Genomic DNA, 25,600 nt, shown 5'->3' on the forward strand with positions numbered 1-25,600 from the left:
TCAAAACCTGTGCAGAGGAAAACTTGCCCAGTTGCCCATAGCAACCAATCAGCTTGCTGCTTTAATTTTTATGAAGGCCTGTGAAAAATGAAAGAAGTGATCTGATTGGTTGCTATGGGCAAGTTTTCCTCTGCACAGGTTTTGATAAATCTCCCCCATAGAGATCATTCCCAGTATGAGATTTCTTCCCCTGCAGTCCATACATCCCAGCCAGTGCACCTTCTCATCCTCCCCTTCAGATAACACTTATCTTCTCTGTGAGGTCCTTCTCTTGTGCAGACCTGCTTCCTTAGAATACAGAGCAGGGGGAGGGGAAGTGAGGAGATGAGGGGGCGTGGCTTATTTCTCCTCATGCAGACAAAGAAAAAAAAGCTATGACATGTTGTCCACAACAGACTCAGAACTTTGGACAACAGTAAAAGAAAACCCTCTGAACTACAGAACTTCCTGCCCAACAAACAGGTAAGAAAAACACACACATGCTGCCAAAACATATAACAAATGTATATTGCAAAAAACAAAACTTATAAAGAAGATGCCATATAGTCAAAAAAATTAACCACCGAAGTACCCCTTTAAGGCAGAAAGAACTAAATTTAAATCCCATGGAGGAGTCAAGTTAGATATTATATAGGTTTTAATCTAGAAATGGCAGAAAAAAATCTTTTTTATCCATTTATGTTCAGCTAGAGAGGTATCAAAGTAGCATTTCAAAGCTGCCGTCTGAACTTTTAAGGTACTGATAGACTTTTTTCGAACCCTTCTTGGAGAAAGTCTAGTATCTTAGGGATGTCTGGATTCAGAATGTCCGCTGTTAACTGTAAGGTTTCTGGGTCTTGGTATCATAGAAGTCCCTGCGTCAGAAGATTCGGATCGGTTACAGAGAGGAGATTTAGGAGACTGAACCAACCTCTTTTGAGCCACCAAGGGGCTATGAAGATGACACAAACTTTCTCTGCTTGAATCTTTTGGAGCGCTCTCAGGATGAGAGGCAGAGGAGGAAATACGTGCGTAAGAGAGAAGTCCCAAGCTTTTTGAAGAGCATCCACTTCAAGAGGTTTCTCCCTCAGATATAGGGAGAAAAAGTTCTGGAGTTAGCAATTTTTCTTGTTGTCAAAGAGATCTATTTCCGGATTCCTCCAAACTCTCGCCAGTGACTGAAAGACTTGGGAATTTAGTACCCATTCCCCTGGATCCACTTGGTTCAGGCTTAGGAAGTCTGCTTCCTGATTTTCTACACCCTTAGTGCCATTAAGACTGCCTTCAATTCCTGAAAGTTAGAGGACTGACATCAGGTTTTCTGGGACCATGAGCCCTGAAGATGTAGGTGCTCGACGTAAGCACCCCAACCCCAAAAACTCGCGTCTGTCGTCACTGTAACAGCAGGAGAGAGGATCCAATGAATTCCCATAGCGAGATTCTTTTTCTTCAGCCACCAAGCTAATGAGGCTTTTACCTGATGTGTAATTTGTAATCTCTTCTCTAAAGACAATTGGGATCTGTCCCATACTTTCAAGATCAGGGATTGAAGGCCCACAGTACTGCCGGTATACAGGATTCTGCTGGTATACAGAATGTCATTGACCCGAATACTGACATCGCTGTTCTTATAGAACAAGAATTTCTCTGTATCAGATCTTTCATTTTCAGCTGAAGAGAGAAAATCTTGTCTTCTGCGAGAAAGGTCTTTTGTTTCTCCGAATTTAAGATCATACCCAGAAATTTCTTCTTCCTTGCTGGAATTAAATCTGACTTCTGCCAGTTTATGATCCAGCCGAGGTTCTGAAGACCAGACAGAGTTAGGAGGTGCTGATGAAGTGTCTCCTCTGACTGGGCAATAATCAGTAAGTCGTCCAGGTAAGGAATTATTAAAATTCCTTTTTGTCTCAGATGAGCAACCACCTCTACCATTACTTTCGTAAATGTCTCCGGGCGGAAGGACCTGAGATTGAAAATGGAGGGTAGAGTGATTGTGTTGAATTGCAAACCTGAGGGATGAATTGGTAGGCGGAAGTAGGCATCTTTAAGATCGATGATGCACATCCAGGAGTCTCTTTGAATCAGAGGTATGGCTGTCTTCAGGGTCTCCAATTTGAACCTTTTGTATGAAGTAAACTTGTTTAGATTCTTTAGATTTATAATAGTTCTGAACATGCCGTTTGGCTTGGGCACCAAAAATAGATAGGAGTAGTGACCCAGACCTTTGTTCCAAGATGGGAACCGGAATGACAGCTCCTAGAGACCAAAGATCCTTTATGCCTGAAAAGAGACGTTCATTTAAAGTGTCTGATCCAAGATTTGTAAAACAAAATCTTGGAGGAGGAAGGCTGATAAACTCTATTATGTACCCCTGAGATATGGAATTTAGAATGAAGGGATTTTTTGTGATCTGGGACCACTGGAGACTGAACAGAGACAATCTTCCTCCCACAAGATTGTCATTGCTTTTTGTTATCAAAATTGGGATTGAGGATAAAGTCTTTGTTTTTCCTTCCTTTGGGAAAGCTCCAACGACCTCCTTCCCTTTATAATCTTTGTTCCTATTAAAGGAACAACATTTTTTTAATTTGTTTTAGGTTTTTTATGGATAGGGAAATCTTTTTTCCTGTCAGCCGCCTGTTCTAGAATTTTTTCAAGGACTGGGCTGAAGAAAAGATTACCCTGGAAGGGGATGACACAAAGCTTAACCTTTTTAGAGGTAGTCACCTTGCAAGTTTTTAACCCATAGGGCCCTTCTAGCAGAGTTAGGATGGTGGCTTTTGCTGCAAATCTAATCGATTCTGCTGGTGCATCCACCAAAAAGGCTGTGACTAGTTTTAACAATGGGAAAGAAGATAAAATATTTTCCCTAGATGTTTTGTTGAGCAAATGGCTCTCTAACTCCTCTAGCCAAATAGAGAGACCTGGCTACAGTAGTAGCTGCAATATTGGGATTGATTAAAGCCGAAGAGGCTTCCCAGGATCTTTTTAGACCACCATTCACAGGAATATGGGTGCACTACTGTGGTAGATGTATACAATGACATTGGCTATCCCTCAACACTGATGTTAAAATTGAGACATTCACCAGTATATCCTTATATGAAGGACATACCAGAGCCCGCACACCAACGGCAAGGTTTCTCAAAATGGTTAATGCGCTTTGAATATCTTCCAGGCAGCATTAGGGTAGCACCTGTGAGGCCATGCACCTATATTAGCCAACTCAGGTGGGGCTTGCAGCTTTCCTCCCTCCTCCCATTATATGTGTGCTCAGTCATGCTGGAGGGTATCTGGGAGGAAGCTGTGAGTCGACTGAATGCTGCTGTAATTGCCCACCGGCCCCTGTTTTGCTTATCACGCACAGGTAGGATTAGCATTAGGTCCCACGCCATTTTGAGAAACCTTGGCATTGGTGTGTGGGCTCTGGTATGTCCTTCATATAAGGATATACTGGCGATATTGTGACACTTGTAGTCCACTGCAGGCATCCTCCATTGTATGCATTTTTATGCTGGGAATGGCCCCTAGCAATGGACTACAAGGGCAGGATCTGCTCCCCCAATATAAATGCACAACCGCATTTGGGGTTGAGCACCTCCAGACGTTTGAGACCACGTTTTTTGTTGTTAGCAGTAAGTAAGATATCTGTATCTTCAGAAGAAAAATATTTTTTATCATACTTTTAGGAGGAGGGAATTTCACCCTCTTCTTCAGAGAAAGTAACACCGGAATTCAAATCTTCATTAGAATCAGAGTTTGAGTCCAAAACCGTAGCAGTTTTTTGCTTTTTTGGCGGAGGAGGTTCAGCGACAGGCATATCAAGAGTAGCAGGAGCTAAAGTACTAGGCAGTGCAGCAGCTATGGCAGACTGTACATGTTGATTGACAAGTGAACAAAGCTCATCCATAAAGGACGGAGAATCTTGGAAAACCATTTTCAGTGCAAGCTTTACAAAGGGGTTTAGGATGGGTATCCGGTAGTACAACAGCACAGATTCCACATATTTTCGGACTTTTTTTTGGACTTTAGATTTCCTCAAAAGATTTCCTTATCAATTTCTTCTGAGGAATCTTTCTTTTGATTTCTTCAGGGCCTCCTTGTCTCCCTAAATGGGAAAGGGAATACCCATAAGAATCAAAACTATATGCTACTTAAGAAAGTAGAATATCGGGGGGAAAAAGCAGCATAGACCAAGGCAATATGGTGCTAACCACAAAGAAACAACTGCTATGGAACAGGTCTCGTGCCGCATAAACTCAGCCGTGCGCTGCAGCAGGAGGAAGGGACCAGGAGGCAACAACCCTGAGGAAGCACGAACCGGTGCAGCACAGTGGGAGGAAGATGACAGCATGACCGAAACCCCCACTGCCTAGCAAGGCCCACCAGAGCAGAAACCACCAGAGGTGGTAACCTCACTCTGTGTATGCTCCTAGGAACAGAAAACACTGAGGGGCCTATTTAACCTGTTCCTATTAGAGCTACAGGTGACAATCTCATGGTAGTGCTGTCGTGATGACAAAGTGAAAAAAGATTTTATTTAAAAGGGGAGGATTCTAACTTTTATTAGGGAAGGGGTTAATTCACGTTTATGAATTTTTTTTCCATAAACTTTTCTTTTTCACTTTTTTGCATACACTGCTCAATGATTTTCCATTGCATAGCATCAGTGTTATCGGCACTCCTTTACTACTGCCTGCCATGGATGGCTGCCGTAAAGGAGCGACAATTGGATGGCACAGAGCACGGAAAGGGACTTCCGGACGTCCTTACAGCTGATTGGGACACCGCGATTTCACTGCAGTGATCCGGATCAGTGTCCCTGAGCTAAACGGCAGTTAACTTCTGGACTTTTAGACACTTTTAGAGTCTCTTGGGTTAATGACGGACATCACCGTGATCGGTGATGTTCGGCATTAGCCACAGGTCCCGGCTATGACTCGTGCTCAGCTGCTGGGCGCGCTGCATAGTTCGACACCTCTGTTATACCTGTCGTCGGGGTCCCGCTGGTGAGAATCTGATTGGGTATCGGGGACATTTGCATGAGTAAAAGTACTTGTGCTAATGTCCAGTATGTGTCAGATACCAGTATCTGTATCAGGACATCCTTACGTATATTACAGTACCACTCTTCAGTGTGGCGTACGGACAAGACAGTCCTACACCACGTTGGGCCTCTACTTGTACGCTCCACGGGCAAAATTAGTCTGGACATGTCTATGCAGTACAGGGGTCTTGTATAATCTATGAAGATGAAACCGTTGCAATAATCTATTAGTTCCCAAGATAGAGAGCGAGGAGGTGTGGGTGATGATGATGATGATGATGATATGACAGATCAGTTGCCCACTCAGTCAGAGCACTAAGTTCCGCCTCTCACTTACTTTCTCAGAAAGCAGGTACACCCCTTAACGACCTGGGGTTTTTCTGTTTTTGCACTTTCGTTTTTTCCTCCTTACCTTTAAAAAATCATAACTCTTTCAATTTTGCACCTAAAAATCCATATGATGGCTTATTTTTTGCGCCACCAATTCTACTTTGTAATGACATCAGTCATTTTACCCAAAAGTCTACGGCAAAACAAAAAATCATTGTGCGACAAGATTGAAGAAATAACACCATTTTGTAATTTTTGGGGGCTTCCGTTTCTCCGCAGTACATTTTCCGGTAAAAATGAAATCTTCTCTTTATTCTGTAGGTCCATATGATTAAAATGATACCCTACTTATATAGGTTTGATTTTGTCATACTTCTGGAAAAATCATAACTACATGCAGGAAAATGTATATATTTAAAATTGTCATCTTCTGACCCCTATAACTTTTATTTTTTATTTTTCCTCGTACAGGGCAGTATGAGGGCTCATTTTTTGCACAGTTATCTGAAGTTTGATTGGACTTTATGATCGCTTTTTATTCATATTTTTTTTTTCCATTTTATAAAGTGACCAAAAATACGCTATTTTGGACTGTGAAATTTTTTGGTGCGTACGCCATTGACCGTGCGGTTTAATGAACTATATATTTTTATAATTAGGACATTTCCACATGCAGCGATACCACATATGTTTGTTTTTATTTACACTTTTCCCATTTAAAAAAAAGGGGGGGGGGGGTGATTCTTACTTTTATTAGGAAAGGGGGTAAATTATCTTAATGAACTTTTTTTTTTTTTGCAATGTTATAGCCCCCATAGGGGACTAGAACCCTGCACACACTGATCTTTTACAATGATCATTGTTATCCCATAGGATAACATTGATCAATGATTCTGCCGCTTGACTGCTCATGCCTGAGATCCAGGCATGAGCAGTCAAGTGGTAGAATCAATGAGCAGTCTTTCGGCGATCGGACACGCAGGAGAAAGGTAGGGGATCCTCCACCTGTTCTGAATGCCTGGATTTTGCCGCGGCAGGCCTGAACAGCCCATTGAGCTAGCCGGGGGTAGTTTACTTTCACTTTAGACGTGGCGATCAACTTTGAACGCCGCGTCTAAAGGGTTAATAGTGCGCAGCACCGTGATCAGTGCTGTGCGCTATTAGCCACGGGTCCTGGCTGTTGTTGGAGGCCGGGCCCGACCCGCTATGACACTGGGCCACGCCGTGGCCCCGCGTTGTAGAAAGAGAAAGGGAGAGGACTCAGGACGTACCAGAACATCCTGGGTCGTGAAGGGGTTAACAACAGTGATGTAACTGTTTTTATGGGTGTATTACTATTTCTGTAATGGTTTTTCCTGTTGGGGGAGTGTCTCCTCCCCAGGTGCGGTAATTTCCCCGCACCTGTGCCTGAGACACCTCCCCTATATATAGGATGTCCAACATTCTGACTAGTGTATCAGTATGACTAAGATCGCTTAGACGATCGAAACGTGTCACTGCTGTCTCCCTGTATGTTGCTGTATCAGAAATAAATCGTATTTGAGCCTTGGCTATGCTGGACATTTTCTTTAATACTTCATTTGATACCCATCAGCATTATCCAGGCTGAGTCCGAGCTGCAGCTGGCGACAATTGAGGGGTGAGCTGCACTTATCACATACCTTTAGTGATGTAACTCGCAATAAAGTAAAGAAATAACAGTGTCGTGACCACCATTTCCTAAGGCAAATTAAAGCGAATAGTAAGCGACATGGATCTACCTTGCACTACTGTAACTTCTCTCTTTCCTTATTTCTGTCTTACAGATGTATTTGGGAGAAGAAGCCTGCATTAATAAAGCGGCACAACACCAAATACTACAACGGATTCTTTTCCACTTCAGAGTTTGACCGGATTCTCAGAGAAGTGGGTTATTGGCTCAGTACTCAGTGTGGGATGTGCTCTTGACATGGAATTTTTAGTTATACAATGCACATAGAAAGTTTTCAGACCCTTTCCCTTTTTTCACAATTTGTCAAGTTGTGGCCTTGTGCTCAGATGATTAAAAAAAAAAATAAAAAATGTATGTGGCCCAGTTACACAATTGAGCCGGTTGAAGGCTCTATAAACGAGCTCCAATCAGTGCAAGTTATCTTGTCCCTTTAGGCCCGCCTTAAAGGCAATCTAGTTCACCTGCACTAAAGCCAGTATACTGGACTATAGTGTGAGTGAAGAGCTGTAAAATGAGGGTCTACTCGCTGAAATACGTTCACTACGTGCTGCGTTCTTCTTGTAAATAGTTTCATTCCCCTGTGTCCTACATAATCCCCTGTTGGCCCTGCCCCTTCATTATTATGCTAATAAAAGCAGCGGGTGAGCACACAGAGAGCAAGGCTCTTACCCGCAGCCTACATTAGCACAATAATTGCCACTTGTACTATATAGCTGACACCTGCTCTATATTGTACAGCAGATGGCACTAAGGGGTTAATATTAATATCAATCTCAATATCAATATGGCTGGCAGCCTAAAATAAGGTATAGCATTGGGTTGGATTTTAATAATTTATTTTTATTTATTTATTTATTTATTTTTATAAGCTTTTAAACTTTTTTATAATATAAACTTTATATAATATAAATGTTAAAGGCTTACTGTCATTTTGAAAAAAAACTTTAACATGTGTTTCAGAGTTTTGATCGTACCCAGCCTGTCTTGAGACCCGCTGCGCCTGTGAATTATAACCCTGTGAAGTGCCCGGCTGCACACTTCGCTCCCTGGCTGTCAGTCAAACCTGACTATTTTACCATAGACCATAATGGAGTAAATGAGTCGGACAAGGCTGCAGTAAAGCATGCTGCTGTGCACTTTATTGGGTTATAACTAGGGACTGCAGCAGGTCTCAGGTCTGAAACATGATGCAATCTAAACTTTTTATGTGTCTTGATGACAGTAACACTTTAATTGTACCCCCTGAGACACATACTGTGAACAAATGCATCATGTGTTCCTATCCTTTCCTTAATTTTTGTTGTCCTTCTTTTATCATGGTGTCTGAGAAACTTGGCTTACATACAGAACGACAGGAAAAAGAGCTTTCCTAGGAAAGGTTGTTAGATGTGCCGAGAGGGCATTTTGGGATGTGCTTTACCATGGATTACTGATGCCCATGTGGCACAAAGCCTCAGGAGGGCACAGCAGATTGTGGCTTATCAGGCCAGCTGTTCTGTCTCCTTCTACCAGGGTCAAGGTACTGCTGTCCACCATGGGTTAAGACATCATGTGTTAAACTACTTCTTTCTACCAGCTATTCACCTTTTCAATGAATGCTGTATTATTTATACTTTATTTTTGTATGATGTTATTTTGCCGACCAATTTTTATTCCACACGGGAGTTGTAGATTTAAGATGTCATAATGACTGTAGACCCTTGTCTTACATAAGTGATTGGAAAGAAAGATCTGCTGCTGGAAGGTGAAGGAAGTAGAGGGGAAATGTATATAATGTTTCTTGTCATTATCACAAAACATGCTTTATAGTTTTGTTGACTGAAAAATGTGTATAATTCTTGTGTATTTTACCTGTTTATTCTAGGAAAATGTGCAGTTTGGTGTTAACTTAGATGTCACCAGTTATACTGATGGCGTACGAGAGACGCACAATCCTCCTGGCAGAGCCTTACCCATGGTTGTATGGGACTACTACAAGGTAACCAAAGAACAAATTGCTTCTATGGGAAGTTGGAAGTTAAAGGGGTACTCCGCTGTTAGACATCTTATCCCCTCTCCAAATGATAGGGGGGATAAGATGTCTGATCGCGAGGGACCCGCCACTGGGCACCCCCACGATCCCCCCCCTGCAGCAGCCAGGTACCTCAGCAGCCCAGAGCCAAGTTTTCTGAGGCTGATGATGGGCGGTGCTGGGGGACAGGGCACTGTGACGACACGGCCCCGCCCCCTCGTGACATCACATCCGCCTCTCTCAATGAAAGTCTATGGAAGTGGCGTCACGCCCCCTCCCATAGATTTGTATTGAGGGGGCGGGGCATGACTTCACGAGGGGGCGGACCGTGATGTCATGATGCCCCAGCACCGCCCATCATCAGCCTCAGAGAAAACTTAGCTCCGGACTGCAGCAGGTGGGATCGTGGGGGTGCCCAGTGGCGGGTCCCTCGCGATCAGAAATCTTATCCCCTAACAGCAGAGTACCCCTTTAAGACTTGTTACACTCCAAGTACAACAAAGACATTGGCCCTCATTTACTAAGAGTGGAGTGTAGTTATCTTTACAGGTTTTTGTTTCCGACAGGTATTTTTCCATGATATTTACTATTGTATCTTGTATTTTGGTGACTTTTCCCTACGTTTTTACGGAAACATTAGTAAATGTGTAGGTTTCTTTCGGTGTAGTGTGTGTTTTCAAAAAAATATATATTTTTGTATTATTTATTTATTTATTTTTTTGGGAGACGCCTCTCTTTTGCAGGGTTTTCTGAGTAACGTGGAGAGTTGGGACACATGCGACACAGCAAACCCTAAAAAATCTACTCTGTAAAGCCTTAGTAAATGAGGCCCATTATGTTATGCCATGTGCAGGATTTAAAGGGGTACTCCAACCCTGGGGACCCCCGCAATCTCCCTGCTGCACTCAGCATTCACTTAGTGCATTAGGTGCAGCGCCGGAGGCTCGTGACGTAATGGATACGCCCCCTCGATGCAAGCCTATGGGAGGGGCCTGCCGACCGTCCCCCTCCCATAGACTTGCGTTGAGGGGGCATGGCCGTGACGTCACGAGTGGGGCGTGGCTGTGACGTCATGAGCCTCCAGCGTATGGAGTAGATTTTGTAGGGTTTGTTGTGTCGCATGTGTCCTGCGTCAGAATTTCTGATAGGGGATAAGATGTCTATGGGCAGAATACCCCTATAACCCCTTAAGGACTCTTGTTTTTCCGTTTTTGCACTTTCGTTTTTTCCTCCTTAGCGTTTAAAAATCAGAACCCTTTCAATTTTGCACCTACAGACCCATATGATGGCTTGTTTTTGCCCCACCAATTCTACTTTGTAATGACATCAGTCATTTACCCAAAAATCTATGGTGAAACCGAAAAAAAAAATTATTGTGGGATAAAATAAAAAAGTCTTCCGTTTCTACGTTTCTACCTGTACGCCCGTGGGAATTTCGATCCCCGCCGCTAGCCGGACGGGGATCGGAACGGGATGCCTGCTGAAATCATTCGGCAGGCATCCTGTGCAAATGCCTGGGGGGGGGTGGTCCTGAGACCGATGAATTCAGATCAGCTATTCACCACTTTTCCGGGCTGATCGGTTCTCTGATGACCCGATGGCCCGGAAAATATAGATGATCAGAGCTATCAGAGACATCCCCGATCATCCTAGAGGACAGGAGCGAGGTGGCAGGGTTGCCACCGCTTCCTATCCCCTGCGATTGGCCGATGTGGCCAATCGGCGAATCGCAGGGGAGGGGGGGGGGGGGTCGGTGAATGGGGGACGACATCTGTAGGGCTACAGTTTGGGGACCACTACACAGTGGTCTCCAAACTTTTCTCCCCAGTTTTTGCATAAGTACAACTCCCAACATGCCCTTCGGCTGTCTGGGCATGCTGGGAGTTGTAGTATTGCAACAACTGGAGGCACACTGGTTGGGAAACATTGTCTGTTTCCTAACTCAGTGTTTCCCAACCTGTGTGCCTCCTGCTGTTGCAGAACTATTACTCCCAGCATGCGCTGACAGACCATGCATGCTGGGAGTTGTAGTTTTGCAACACTGAGTTAGGAAACAGACAGTGGTGTGGAAACACTGCGGTAGCCTGTTACCTAACTGTGTTTCCCAATCCCAACCAGTGTGCCTCCAGCTGTTGCGTAACTACAACTCCCAGCATGCATGGTCTGTCAGTGCATGCTGGGAGTTGTAGTTTTATCCCCCCCCACCCCCTCCCCCACGTGAATGTACAGGGTACATTCATGCTGGTGGGTTTACAGCAAGTTTCCCGCTTCAAGTTTGAGATGCGTCAAATTTTCCCGCCTGTGTGAATGTACCCTAAAAACAGTACACTAACCCTAAATAAAGAGTAAAACACTACACCATTACACTGTCGATCATTTTAGTGTAAAAAAATATTATTTTTTTTACTCTAACATACTTTTCATAAAAGGAAAAAGGAGAAAAAGACCCCCAAAATTTGTAACACAATTTCTCCCAAGTATGGAAATACTCCATATGTGGGCGTAAAATGCTCTGCGGACTCACAACAAGGCTCAGGAGTGAGAGCGCACTATGTACATTTGAGGCCTAAATTAGTGATTTGCACAGGGGTGGCTGCTGATTACAGCAATTCTGACATAAACGCAAAATAAATACCCACATCGGACCCCATTTTGGAAACTACACCCCACACGGAACGTAACAAGGGGTATAGTGAGCCTTATCACCCCACAGGTGACAGTGGTCCGTGAAAATGAAGAATGTAATTTTTGTAATTAGCACAGCCCACTGTTACAAAGATCTGTCAAACGCCAGTGGGGTGTAAATGCTCACTGCACCCCTTGCTACATTCCTTGAAGGGTGTAGTTTCCCAAATAGTATGCCATGTGGGGTGTTTTTCGCTGTTCTGGCACCATGGGGGCTTCCTAAACATGTCCCCCAAAAACCATTTCAACAAAATTCACGAAATGGTTTTCATATTTTGGGGGACATTTTCACCTATTACCCCTTGTGAAAATGAAAAATTTGGGTTAACATCAGCATTTTTGTGAAAAAAATTGTTTTTTCATTTTCACGTCCAACTTTATTGAAAATTTGTCAAACACCTGTGAGGTGTTAAGGCTCACTGGACCCCTTGTTACGTGCCTTGAGGGGTGTAGTTTCCCAAATAGTATGCCATGTGGGGTGTGTTTCACTGTTCTGGCACCATAGGGGCTTCCTAAATACGACATCCCCCCCCCCCCCCCCCCCCCAAAAAAAACCATTTCAGCAAAATTCGCTCTCCAAAATCCCATTGTCACTCCTTCTCTTCTGAGCACTCTAGTCCACCCACAAAGCACTTTACATCCACATATGAGAAATTGGGTTACAAATTTTGGGGGACTTTTTCTCCTTTTACCTCTTGTAAAAATAAAAAATATGGGTCTACAAGAACATGTTGGCGTAAAAAATGAAGATTTTGAATTTTCGCCTCCACTTTGCTGCTATTCTTGTGAAACACCTAAAGGGTTAACAAACTTCCTGAATGTCATTTTGAATATGTTGAGGGGTGCAGTTTTTATAATGGGGTCCATTATGGGGTATTTCTAACATAAAGACCCTCAAATTGACTTCAAAACTATTTACTTGCAAAAATTGCTACTGAGCTTTGAAGCCTCTGATGTCTTCAAAAAGTAAAAGCATGTCACCTTTCTGATGCCAACATAAAGTAGACATATTGTATATGTGAATCAATATATAATTTATTTTGTATGTCTATTTTCCTTACCAGCAGAGAGCTTCAAAGTTATAAAAATGCAAAATTTTCAAATTTTTCATGAAATTTTGGAATTTTTCACCAAGAAATTATGCAAGTATTGACAAAAATTTACCGCTAACATAAAGTAGAATATGTCCAGTATTGGTGATGTGCGGTATTAGCCACGGGTCCCAGCTATCGTTAGCCGCCAGGGCCGACCCGATATGACCGCGTGACCCTGCGTTATATTGCAGGAGCCGGCGCAGGACGTAAATATATGCCTGTGTCATTAAGGATGTAGTGTATGTTTCAGGTAAAATCTGAGAAGTCAAGGACTGTTTCCTCATTGCCTTCAGTAGGCATCAAGCTCTTAAAGAAAAAACAAACAAAAACACTTTTTAACATATCATAGCAACATATTAGAAGTTTTGAACTGTGGGGTCGGGGTGCTGAGACAGCAGCACTCAGCCACATTAAGATTTAAAGTCCTTTACATATTAAGTATGTTTTTGGCTGTAAACATGTCTAATATGTTCTAAAACTTTATTGAATGCTACATTTTTGTAAAAAAATAAAAATAAAAAATAAATTAAATTGAGCTATATTCTCCCCCCCTCCCCATATGTATTGCCTGTGACACTTTTGCCTTGTGTTTGCAGAATGGCTGTTCACTGAGATTATTGAATCCTCAGAGCTTCTCCTACACAGTGTGGAATGTTTTGTCTGTGCTACAGGAACTTTTTGGAAGCATGGTTGGGGCAAACACGTACGTATGCTGCTTTGCTCTTAGTTGTGCACATTGCCTCTTATATGCTCTGTTTAAAGGCAAACTTATATATGGCCATGCCCAAGTTCCACCAACCCAGGCTTGAGTGACATCACTAAGTGTGGGGAACATCAACATTAGCCAGTCTAAATCTCACTCCAGGCGTCCAGTGCATGTGTAATTTTGCCACATTAAGTGAAAGCAACAACTCACACACAACATTTAGACTGGCTTGTGGTGATGTTTCCTGCACTCAACAGGGTTGTCACTTAAATGGTCACTCTCATTAAAACGGATTTTTACTATTGCACTCCTTATGGTAAATAAAAAATATTTCTAATTTGTTTAAAAAAAATGAAGTTTTCTATGTTTTATTTGTGCTTAAAAAAAGCTCAAGAGCACATTTCCCCCCATCTCATACACAGGCTTAGACTTTGGACCGAAGTCCAAACACAGGAAGTGCAGCCTGGAGTGCTGAGGGGTGTGTACCCAACCAACAGCATATGGCTCGACCCCCCCCCCCCCCCCCCCCTCAGCACCCCAGGCTGCACTCTCTGTGTTTGGACTTCGGTCCAAAGTCTGTGTATGAGATGGGGGAAATGTGCTCTTGAGCTTTAAGCACAAATAAAACATAGAAAACTTCATTTTATTTTAAACAAAATATTCTATTTACCATAAGGAGTGCAATAGCAAAAGTTAGTTTTAATGAGAGTTACCATTTAAGCTTGGGTGTGCAGGACTTTGTCACAGCCAGATATATAAGCAATTCCAAAGAGTAAGGATGTATAAGTTTGTTTTATTCTGCTAAACTCCTTGATACATTTTTTTTTTTTCCATAGGTACCTAACCCCTCCTGGCACGCAGGGGTTTGCACCACATTATGATGACATTGAGGCATTTGTGGTTCAGTTGGAAGGCAAGAAACACTGGAGGGTCTACAATCCAAGGTTAGCGCTGACACATTAGAATGGAAAGAAAAGGATTTTAGCTGCATTATTTTCTTAGTAAATATGTTGGACAGATGACGGGTCCAGCATATTCACATCATGTAAATGAATACAGGAGGCAGTGTAAATGCTGGGCCCATTGGATACCCTCTAAAACACAACCAGCATTTGCTTCAAATACCCTTTTATAGGTTGATTGAAATATTCTTTAACTCTGTAAGGGCATGTGAGTATCTTAGATGTAGGTTCCCTTCAGCACTCATTTTGGTGAACCCAGCCAGTTCATGTTATGCAGTCATGGCAGTAAATGTTGGCACCCCTTAAATTTTTCAAGAAAATGAAGTATTTCTCACAGAAAAGGATTGCAGTAACACAGGTTTTGCTATACACTTGTCTATTCCCTTTGTGTGTATTGGAACTAAACCAAAAAAGAGGGCACTCTCTGTCTCACTGGGGTGCCCTGCATAGCTAGAGGGACAGGGATGGATGCCCCTATCTAGTTATAACAGATATATTAACAGGGCTGTTAATATATCTGTTATAACTAGATAGGGGCATCCATCACTGTCCCTCTAGCTATGCAGGGCACCCCAGTGAGACAGAGAGTTTTTTCCTAATTGTTCATATTGCAGGGCATTTAGGTGACTAAACAGGCTAGGTTCCGGTGCCGGGCCGCCCTTATCAGGGCGTTAACTCCGCCTAGGATTAGGTATAGAGTAGGGGATTAACAGGGAAAGTGATAGGTAGCGGCCTACCATCTCCATCGGCCTATTACCTCCCTAGGACCTTTCCCTCATCTATCCCTTCCTATATCCCCTCCTTTATTTTGGGAATTGTGGTTTATATTCTAATTACTGACCGATTGTGGCTGTTGACAGGGATAACAATATATTCTGTAAATATTACAATCATCTATGAGCTGGCTCTGACCCTTATTGGGTCCCTATTGTCACTTCATAGTAAGATATTTCCTTTTGATTTATCATGTTGGATTTTTGATATTTGATGGTTTCGGGGTTGCATTCCCCAGATTTTTTGCGCAAATTATTAAAAGTTAAGTATTAGTGTTTTTTTCGGTGACTTCTACTTTTGTGCACTAATAGAAATTGAGTCCTTCGGGGATATTTTTTAATTTATTTTTTAATTCTTTTTTTTTTTTTTAGTTTTTAAAGGAGCATCACATGCTTGAAACAATATTATTTTTCCACAATTTTGAAAGGGTGCCCATAATTTTGTCCAGCCCATTTTTTCCTCCCTTTTTTGGTTTAATTCCAATACACACAAAGGGAATAAACATGTGTATAGCAAAACGTGTTACTGCAATCCTTTTCTGTGAGAAATACTTAATTTTCTTGGAAAATTTCAGGGGTGCCAACATTTACGGCCATGAATGAACAAGATCAGCTGCATGCAATACTGCATTTCCCATGCCTGGCTTCTCTAATACCTTCTCTAATAGTTGCATCAACCTGTCTAATATTCTTTTGTGATACTGGCATAATTTTTTATTTTTTTTTTGTTACAGGAACTCATCAGAAATACTTCCTCAGTTCTCAAGTGGTAAGAACCAGCCTATCTTACTGGATGCATGTTTCTGAAGTGTATTACTTAACCTCTTCAGGATGCAGGGCGTATCCATACCTCTAGCTGTTGCAAAAGTACAACTCCCAGCATTCAGTGTCTGTCATTGCATGCTGGTAGTTGTAGTTTTGAATCTACAGGGTACATTCACATGGGCAGGTTTACAGTGAGTTTCCTGCTTCAAGTTTAAACTGCAGTAAATTTTCCGCCTCAGCGCAAACTCCTAGCTGGAAACACACCGTAAACCCCTGCCAGTGCAAATGTACCCAAAAAACACTTCACTACACTAACACATAATAAAGGGTTAAACATTACATATACACACCCCATTACACTGTCCCCCCCAATAAAAATGAGAAACGTATCGTACGGCAGTGTTTCCAAAACGGAGCCTCCAGCTGTTGCAAAACAACAACTCCCAGCATTACCGGACAGCCATTGACTGTCCAGGCATTCTGGGAATTTAGCAACAGCGGGAGGCACACTGTTTGTTTGGTAATCACTGGCATAGACTCCCCCTATGTCCACCCCTATGCAATGCCTAATTTAGTCCTCAAATGCGCATTGGCGCTCTCTCACTTTGGAGCCCTGTCGTATTTCAAGGAAACAGTTTAGGGCCACATATGGGGTATTTACGTACTCGGGAGCAGTTGCTTTACAAATTTTTAATTTTTTTCTCTTTTTACCACTTATGAAAAGGAAAAGTTGGGCTCTACACCAGTCTGTTAGTGTAAAAAAATTTAAATTTTTACACTAATACTTTTCATTTTCACAAGAAGTAAAAGGAAAAAAGACCCCCAACATTTGTAAAGCAATTTCTCCTGAGTACGGAAATACCCCATATGTGGACGTAAAATGCTCTGCGTGCGCACAACATGGCTCAGGAATGAGAGCGCACTATGTACATTTGAGGCCTTAATTGGTGATTTGCACAGGGGTGGCTGATTTTACAGCGGTTCTGACATAAACGCAAAAAAATAAATACCCACATGTGACCGCATTTTGGTAACTACACCCCTCACGGAACTTAACAAAGAGTACATTGAGCTTTAACACTCCACAGATGTTTGATGAATTTTTGTTAAATTTGGATGGGAAAACTTTAATAGACAATAGATGTGGAGAATTCACACTAAGATAGGCCATAAATTGTCCTGCTATAGGAACATAGACTAAATAGATAAGGATGAGAAAAAGGGAGAGGGAGGGGGAAGCAGGGGAGAGACTGAAAATTAAGCAGGACAAAGTGAGATGCAAAAGAGAATCCAGTATAGTACAGGTTAATAGAAGTTTTGATAATGCATTAATAAGCTCAAATCCACATTGAGTCCCCTGTTTTTGGAATAAAAAAAAGTACAATTTTAGCTTCAAATGTCTTTCTCTCTTGTGTGTTTTTGAAGTTCCCTCTCAGTATCCTGATTGTAAGGTCATGTATGGAGTGGCCTGTTTTGGTAATATGGTGTCTACCAGGGGTGCAGTAGTCATTTTCTTTCTGGCGGTTGATGGAATGTCTGTGTAGATTCATCCTTTCGTTGAGTTTCCGGCTAGTTTCACCAATGTAGCATCCCATGTCACACTTGGTGCATTGTATCATATAGACCACATTTTGTGATGTGCAGGAGTATAGTCCCCTAATGTTATATGTCTTGTTGTTGTGGGTGGTTTCCATCTTGGTGCAGAGTTTGGTTGGCAGAGTTTACAGCGAGGTTTGGTGCAGGGTTTGGTCCCATTGTCTGTGTCTGTTCTTTCTGTAGGTAATTTTCAGCTGACCAGCTTTTTTTTGAAATTGTGTGGTTGTCTGAAGGCCAAGATGGGAGGTTCAGGGAAGATTTCTTTTAGCATCTCATCTTCCGACAATATCTTCTCCAGGTCCTTGATAATTTTGCGTATTTCTTCAAGGGCCGGATTGTATGTGGCTACCAGTGGTACACGTGGTGATGGTTGTATCTCTCTGTACTGTAGCAAGTGTTTCCGTGGTGTTTGAAGGGCGGAGTGTATTTTCCTATTGATTATCCTTGGTTTGTATCCTTGTTGTTTGAATTTCTCAGACAGCGTTTGTAGATGCAGGTCTCTGTCATCAGGGTTGGAGCAGATGGTACCTGTTAGCTTGGCTGTAGACGATTCCTTTCTTTATGTGTGAAGGATGGAATCTGGATTTATGTAGATAGCTGGATTGGTCTGTGGGTTTTCTGTACACAAACGTTTGTAGTGTGTTCCTGTTTATTGTGACAGTAATGTCCAGGAAGTTCACACTTTCTGTAGAGAAGTCCATTTTGAGTTTGATAGATGGATTGAATGTGTTAAAGGCGTCATGAAACTTTCTGAGTTTTTCTTTTCCTTCTGTCCAAATGATGAAAATATCATCGATGTAACGGTAGTATCTGTAGGGTTTGTGAAGTTGTGTCTAGAAATCGTTGTTCAAGGTCAGCCATGAATAGGTTGGCGTTTTGTGGTGCAATCCTGGTCCCCATTGCAGTGCCCATCATTTGTAGATATATGTCACTGTTGAAGCTGAAGTAGTTGTGTGTTAGGATGAATTCTATGAGTTTAGTGATGTTATAGGGCTGTATTTCCAGTTGTGGGTTTGGGATGAGGAACAGGGAGCAGGCATCAATTCCATCTCTGTGTGGGATGTTGCTGTATAAGGATTCTAAATCAATTATTACTAATATGGAGTTGTCAAGCAAGTTTGTAATCTGATTGAGTTTAAGTCAGTCAGTGGTATCCTGTATGAAGCTGCTGGTGTTTTTGACTAAGGACTTTAATAGGTTTTCTAAGCCAGAGATCTGTTATGTTAATGTGTCCATACCTATTATTGGTTTGCCTGGGTTCCCAGTTTTGTGGATTTTTGGAAGCATGTAGAATGTCCCTATTACGGGATTTGTTGGTATGAGTGTCTCTAATCCTTTCTGTGACTCTTTTGGGAAGGTTTCAATCAATTTCTTCAATTCCATAGTGTGTCCAGTGTATTCTTTGGTGGGGTCTTCTGTCCATTTCTTGTAGTGTCTGACAATTGTCTGTGTCCCTCTTTGATGTAATCCTCAGTATTCATTATCACTACTGCTCCTCCCTTGTTTGCTGGTTTGATTGTTATTGTTTGATTATTTCTTATGTTTTTGATGGCATCTGTTTCTAGTTTTGAGAGAATGTAGTTGGTTTTATAATGGTGTTTTTTTGACCAGGGATGCTGTTCTTAATCTGAAACTTGCAATGTAGCTGTCCAGTTTGCTGTTGCGTCCTGGTGATGGTGATTTTTTTTGATATTGTAATGGTTATCAGGGTTGTTGTAGTACTGTCCTCTTTCTTATGAAAGTACTCTTAGTCGTAGTCTCTTAAAGAATACTTCCAAGTCTGAGTATAGTTTGATGTCATCCAGTTTAGTGCTTGGACAGAATGATAGTCCTTTAGAAAGAACAGATCTCTCAGATTTGAATAGTTCATAATCTGAAATATTTATAATTCCTGAGTTGTCTGTATTGTTGTCAGGAGTGGTGGTAAGATCATCGTTTTTTTCAGATATTCCATTGCTTATAGTGATCCTGGTTTCTCTCTCTGCCTGGTGTTGGTTGAAATTTTGAGAGAGTTTGCGGAGTTTCTTATTTTTCTCCATGAAGAGTTCTATCTTGTGTTTTCTATTGAAGTAATGTATATCCTTTTCCACTTGTTCAGCCAAGTGTGACATGGGATGCTACATTGGAGAAACCGGACAGAAACTCAACGAAAGGATGAATCTACACAGACATTCAATCAACCGCCATGAAGAAAATGACTACTGCACCCCAGTTGGACACAATTTTACCCAAACAGGCCACTCCACACATGACCTTACAATCAAGATACTAAGAGGGAATTTAAAAAACACTTGAGAGAAAGACATTTGAAGCTAAAATGATACTGGTTTTTGATTCCAAAAACAGGGGACTCAATGTGGATTTGAGCCTCTTATTGCATTATCAAAACTTCTTATAACCTGTACTAAACTGGATTCCCTTTTGCATCTCACCGTGTCCTGCTTAATTAGTCTCTCCCTTCCCCCCCCTTTTTCTCATTCTTATCTATTTAGTCTATGTTCCTATAGCAGGACAATTTATGGCCCATCTTAGTGTGAATTCTCCACATCTATTGTCTTAACCCCTGCATATTTGTGAGATGTAACCTGTGTCCTCCACTTGTGAGCTTAGATTTGCTTCGGACTTGATAAAGGGAGGAATCCCGAAAGCTTGTCTCTACAAAAAATTCTTAAATTTAAACAATACAGAAACGATACAAATTTGGTATTGCTGTAACCAGGCCGTCCCAAAGTATCAAAAGGACATGTTAGCTTGACCACAAGGTAAATAGCGTTAAAAATTTTTTTACTAAATTTATCTTTTTTTTTTTTTTTTTTTTTTTTATAATTTTGAAATTTTCACCTCTCCAATAATACATTTTTTTTTGTTTGAGGATATGTTATCAAAAAATAAATGTGCCATTACAATCGGTCCCGCCCAAAAACAAACAAAAAAAAAACAAAATGGGTCTGTAGATATGGCTATTATTGGGCAAGGAGGAGAAACAAAAATTGGCCAGGACAAGTGGATTGTCATGAGGGACAAGTATATTGTGCTCCCGTTTTACTCCCTAGGACAAGTAGGGTTATTTTTTTAATTTTTTTATTTCCACACCCCTATTATCAGTTTACATGTATATTCTTGTGGAGTAGAGAGAGAATGCAGGGATAGCTTTTCATACATGTACACAAACAGGTGAAACATTATTTTGAGGGAAGTGACTGTTTTCACCACAGCAATAAGGTGTTGTCAGTGGTCAACAGAAATGTATAGGGTGTTTTAACCTACTGAAGTTATATATGTAGAAAGTTTTATATAAATTTTACACTTTGGTATGTTTTTTAGCTTGTTTATTCGTGACCCCATATATATGACAGTATTTGTTTTTAAATGGTCTTGTATTGTCGTTGTTTCATGGTCTGGTAATCAAATATTGAACTATATATTTTAACTACAGTTAATTTCAATGACGGAAACATCGGGGAGCCTGTTTTAGAAACTATTTTGGAAGCTGGAGACCTTCTGTACTTTCCTAGAGGGTTTATTCACCAAGGTGTCTGCCTTCCTGATGCCCACTCCTTACACATAACGGTTTCTTCATTTCAGCGAAACAGTTGGGTCGACCTGCTGGACAAGGTAAGGATGATGCCGTTTCTTCATAGTGATAGATCAGTGAACCACTGTATAAATCCAGAGCTATTTGTAGTTCGCACCCCATGTTCTTAAATTTTAAAAACAAATGCTCCACTCATTTGTGCCGCAAAAATGGACTTTGTGCAACTTTGGTTTCCGATTTCGCATGTTAGGATTAATTATGTGGGACTTTAAAAAAAGAACTGTTCCAAAGTCGCACAGATTTGTTCACCACCCACGCAAGCTAGGCCCTGGTCTGGAAGCCATTGTCCTGGAGGCATTTGTTGTGCGCAGAATATAGCGTTCTGTATGTGGCTCACTAAATGAGAAATTCCGTGGTATATGCTTTATTCAGCGGAGTAAATTATTCAGCAGTGCAAAGCTGACTGCTGTATACTGTCCAGGAGCCTTATTTTCAGCCTGTCCAGCTAGAAAACAGTTAAGGAACTCTCTACATGTCGACATCGCTGGATAGGGTCTCGCACTGCTGGGCTGAGTGCCCTGGGCCGGCCCAGCACTAAAGGGGTTATCTTGGGGTTAACTTTTGGTGGAAAAATGTTTCAAATCAACTGGTGCTAGAAAGCTTTGTAAATTATTTTTATTTAAAAATCTTAATCCTTCCAGTACTTTTCAGCTGCTGTATGCTCCAGAGGAAGTTGTGTAGTTCTTTCCAGGCTGACACCTCTGTCCTTTTCAGGAACTGTCCAGAGTAAGTGCAAATCTCTATAGCAAACCTCTCCTGCTCTGCACCATTTCAGCCATGGACAGAGGTGTCAGCAGAGAGGCTGACACCTCAGTCAGCAGACTGAAAAGAACTACACAACTTCCTCTGGAGCATATTGTAGTTAAGTACTGGAAGGCTAAAGATTTTTAAAAAGAAATTACAAATCTGTATAAACTTTCTGGCACCAGTGGATTTGAAAACACAATTTTTTGTAGGGATACACCGAAATGTTGGCCACCGAAGAGTATTGTCCAAAAATGGCATTTTCAGCTGAGTGAATTATCTGCCGATAATATCGGGGGCGTGGCTTAACCCCTTCCCGACTCATGACCTACATGTACCTCATGGGTCAGGTGAGGACATGACGCGGGTCGGTCCGCGTCATAAACGTGAGATGCCTGCTGCTATTAGCAGCTGACATCTGCCTGCAATGACGGACCTCTAAGATTGCTCCAATGTCAGTCATCGACCATACCCCGCATGTCACATGCGTAATTCTCCCAACTATTAAATTATTATGTTTCTGATCCTGCACTGTAAACGCAAAAAAAAATTCCAAACGCAAAAATAGCAAAAAAGTTGCCGGCGCAGCGCATAAGACTATAGGCTGCTCCACTGACCTAAAATTGTACTTCAGCAAATTACACAGAGTTTGTACAGGAACACTATATGGGGCATATAAAAACAGAAACATGGCCTATATCAAATAGAAAAGTATATCCATACTACACAGGCAAAAATACGTAGAAAAACGAAAATTGTAAAAAAGGATGCTATCATGGATGCTCCCTCCTCTTCTCTTGACAGTGACTGTGAAGCGATGTCAAAATCTATAAAGAGAAATTTATATAAAATGTTACCATCAGTTTACAGAAATATAAACCAAACCGATCTTGCACATATAAAAAATGTATGTCTAGGAATAGGGTCCTGATATGGACAGAGGTGTCAGCAGAGAGCACTGTGTCAGACAGAAAGGAAATTCAAAAAGAAAAGAACTTCCTGTGGAGCATACAACAGCTGATAAGTACTGGAAGGATTAAGATTTTTTAATTGAAGTAATTTACAAATCTGTTTCTTTCTGGCACCAGTTGATTAAAAAAAAATTAAGTTTTCCAGTGGAGTACCCCTTTCAGTCCAGTTGGTTGTAAAGTATTTAATGTATATATCCATTTCAATTCTTTTTGTTTGAGCAATTTTTCTCGGTCGCCCTCTCTGTGTAATGGTGGGACATGGTCAATGATCCTGAATCTCAATTTTCTGATATTCTGGCCTGCATCATGAAAATATTTGGGAATGGGTAAATCAACTCTTCCAGTACATATTGAGGACTTGTGTCCATTTAAACTAATTCTGCATTCATTAATAGTTTCACCGATATAATATAGGCCACAAGGGCAGTGTAGCATGTAAATTACATAGGAGGACCTATAAGTATCTGTTTGATTTTTAAAGACACATCCCATCTGGGGAAGACAGAAAGTGTCTCCCTTCACCATGCTATTGCAATGACTACAGTCCATGCATGGGAAGTTCCCCTTCCATGGGCCCAACCATGTACTAACATCCTTCTTCCTGAAGCTCCCCACATCAGAGGTGACCAACCTATCTTTAAAGCTGTGTCCTTTCCTATAGGCCATAACAGGGAGTGAAGAAATATTGTTAGTACATGTTATGATAATTACAGTTACGTTTCTAGAAATCTTGTCACGGTTGACTGAATAAGTAGACACATGGGGGGAGATTTATCAAAACCTGTCCAGAGGAAATGTTGCCCAGTTGACCATAGCAACCAATCAGATTGCTTCTTTCATTTTTAACAGGGCCTCTGCAAAGTGAAAGAAGCGATCTGATTGGTTGCTATGAGCAACTGGGCAACTTTTCCTCTGGACAGGTTTTAATAAATCTCCCCCTCAGTATTTTGTCAACCTGGTGTTTAACCTTTTTGGTCAGTAAGTCACTGTGTGTGTTTAGGTCAAGTCTACGTTTGTGTTTTTGTAAAAGTCGTTTAGGATGCCCTCTTTGTTGAAACTTCTCACATTTCATCTATCCTCCCATCCAGTTTCTCGGGTGTGAATGCAATCCGCTTCACTATTAGAAGCTGTTGGGTTTATTCCTTAGGTTATTCCTACCTGTGGGCTTAACATATAGGTCAAAGAGAGACAAATTTCTGCGGGATCGCAATGACTATAAAAATGGTACCATCTTTGTAAAGAAAAATAATAAGAATAAAAACCAACAATATAAAAGAGGTGGAAAACCATGTAGAAAGATTAACCAAATAAGAAATTCTCAGATACCTGGACAACAGAATCGGATTCCAGCAGTTCGGAAGAAATTGAAGCTATGCTGCAGAAAACGCATGTATCTGCTATTGTGCACAAACCCCAGAATTCATCAAAAAACGAGGAGGTGGAGAAACAATTGGTAAAGAAAAAAGACTGACAAGACGAGGATGAAGGAAAAAGAAAAAAGCCAGAAAGGAAATGGGTTGCATGGCAAGCGGAGCGGCATTAACCGCCCTGAATAATATGGACTTCGTTTCCAAGCATATGAACTTGAAGGAGGATTGCGTCTTAAGACGCACCTGCCGTAATAAATCTTTCTGGTTTAGCATTGCAACCCGGTGTAGAATCTTTACTGAAAAAGGGTTTGACCTTCTGTATTACTGAACAGTTCAATCTAGAGGAATTTGAGATCGATTTTTTTTTTTTTTCGCAGCATTCGAAAATTAAATTTGAAAACGTTTTTTTCAGATAAAGAAAATAAGGCTGTCCTAGAAAGGGGCAGAAAAGAAGGCGAGGTACCAGCGGTAGTAGGACATTTGGGTTTTAGTATCATGAAGGACATGGACAACACAGAAAGAGAGGGTTTGCTTTCTCTATTTGAATTAATGGGTGTACCTGAAATGTCTAACATAGAAGAGGAAGTAATAGAAATAGAGGAATTTAAAGGAGGTAGAAGGTCTAAGTTCTCTCCGCCTATTACACCAGGAGGGAATATTGATATTTTTCAGCATAAAGTATTTTCTGATGTTAGAGCCTTGGTGTACCCCCGCGTTCCCCCGAATCTTACATCTGAAGAGCAAAGTGCCCTCAGATGGTTAAAATCTCATAAAGAAATAATTATTTAAAAAAAGCTGATAAAGAGGGGAAACGCGGTATTACTATCAAGAGATTATTATGGGAATGAAGCCTTGCGGCAACTTAATGATGTTGAAACATATACAAAATTGCCAAAAAACCCCATGAATAACTTGCAGTCAGTCTTTTCCGAGAAGACAAACAGAGCTTGGAGTTCTTTCAGAAAAACTCGCAGAACGCTTATATCCAGAAGTACCAAAAGAACCAAATTGGTACTTTCTACCAAAAATTCATAAGATGTTGGAGGCCCCACCCGGGAGACCCATTGTCTCCGGGGTGGGGTCTCTGAGTCTTTATCAAAATATACTGATTGGCTCCTCAGACCCCTTCTTAAGGATGTCCCTTCTTTGATAAAGGACACCAATTATTTCCTCTGTGCACTCGACGGCGTCTCCTGGCAGGAAGACCTCCTTTTAACATCAATAGGCGTGGAGAGTCTCTATACCAGGATTCCCCAGGGAC

General features: G+C 41.5%; 1 protein-coding gene across 4 annotated transcripts in view; it reads left to right on the plus strand.

Moving 5' to 3' along the window:
• RIOX1 (ribosomal oxygenase 1) overlaps nucleotides 1–25,600 on the plus strand; it is a 71,960-nt gene that overhangs the window by 18,120 nt on the left and 28,240 nt on the right. For all 4 annotated transcript variants that reach the window (XM_056567490.1, XM_056567493.1, XM_056567492.1 and 1 more), the window contains exons 4-9: nucleotides 7,162–7,261; nucleotides 8,932–9,045; nucleotides 13,454–13,560; nucleotides 14,400–14,507; nucleotides 16,033–16,067; nucleotides 21,096–21,274. In XM_056567490.1, the coding sequence (XP_056423465.1) occupies nucleotides 7,162–7,261; nucleotides 8,932–9,045; nucleotides 13,454–13,560; nucleotides 14,400–14,507; nucleotides 16,033–16,067; nucleotides 21,096–21,274 (643 nt within the window). The remainder of the gene's footprint in view (nucleotides 1–7,161; nucleotides 7,262–8,931; nucleotides 9,046–13,453; nucleotides 13,561–14,399; nucleotides 14,508–16,032; nucleotides 16,068–21,095; nucleotides 21,275–25,600) is intronic.

Source organism: Hyla sarda, chromosome 3 (genome assembly GCF_029499605.1).
Source record: "Hyla sarda isolate aHylSar1 chromosome 3, aHylSar1.hap1, whole genome shotgun sequence".
Taxonomy (NCBI): Eukaryota; Metazoa; Chordata; class Amphibia; order Anura; family Hylidae; genus Hyla; species Hyla sarda.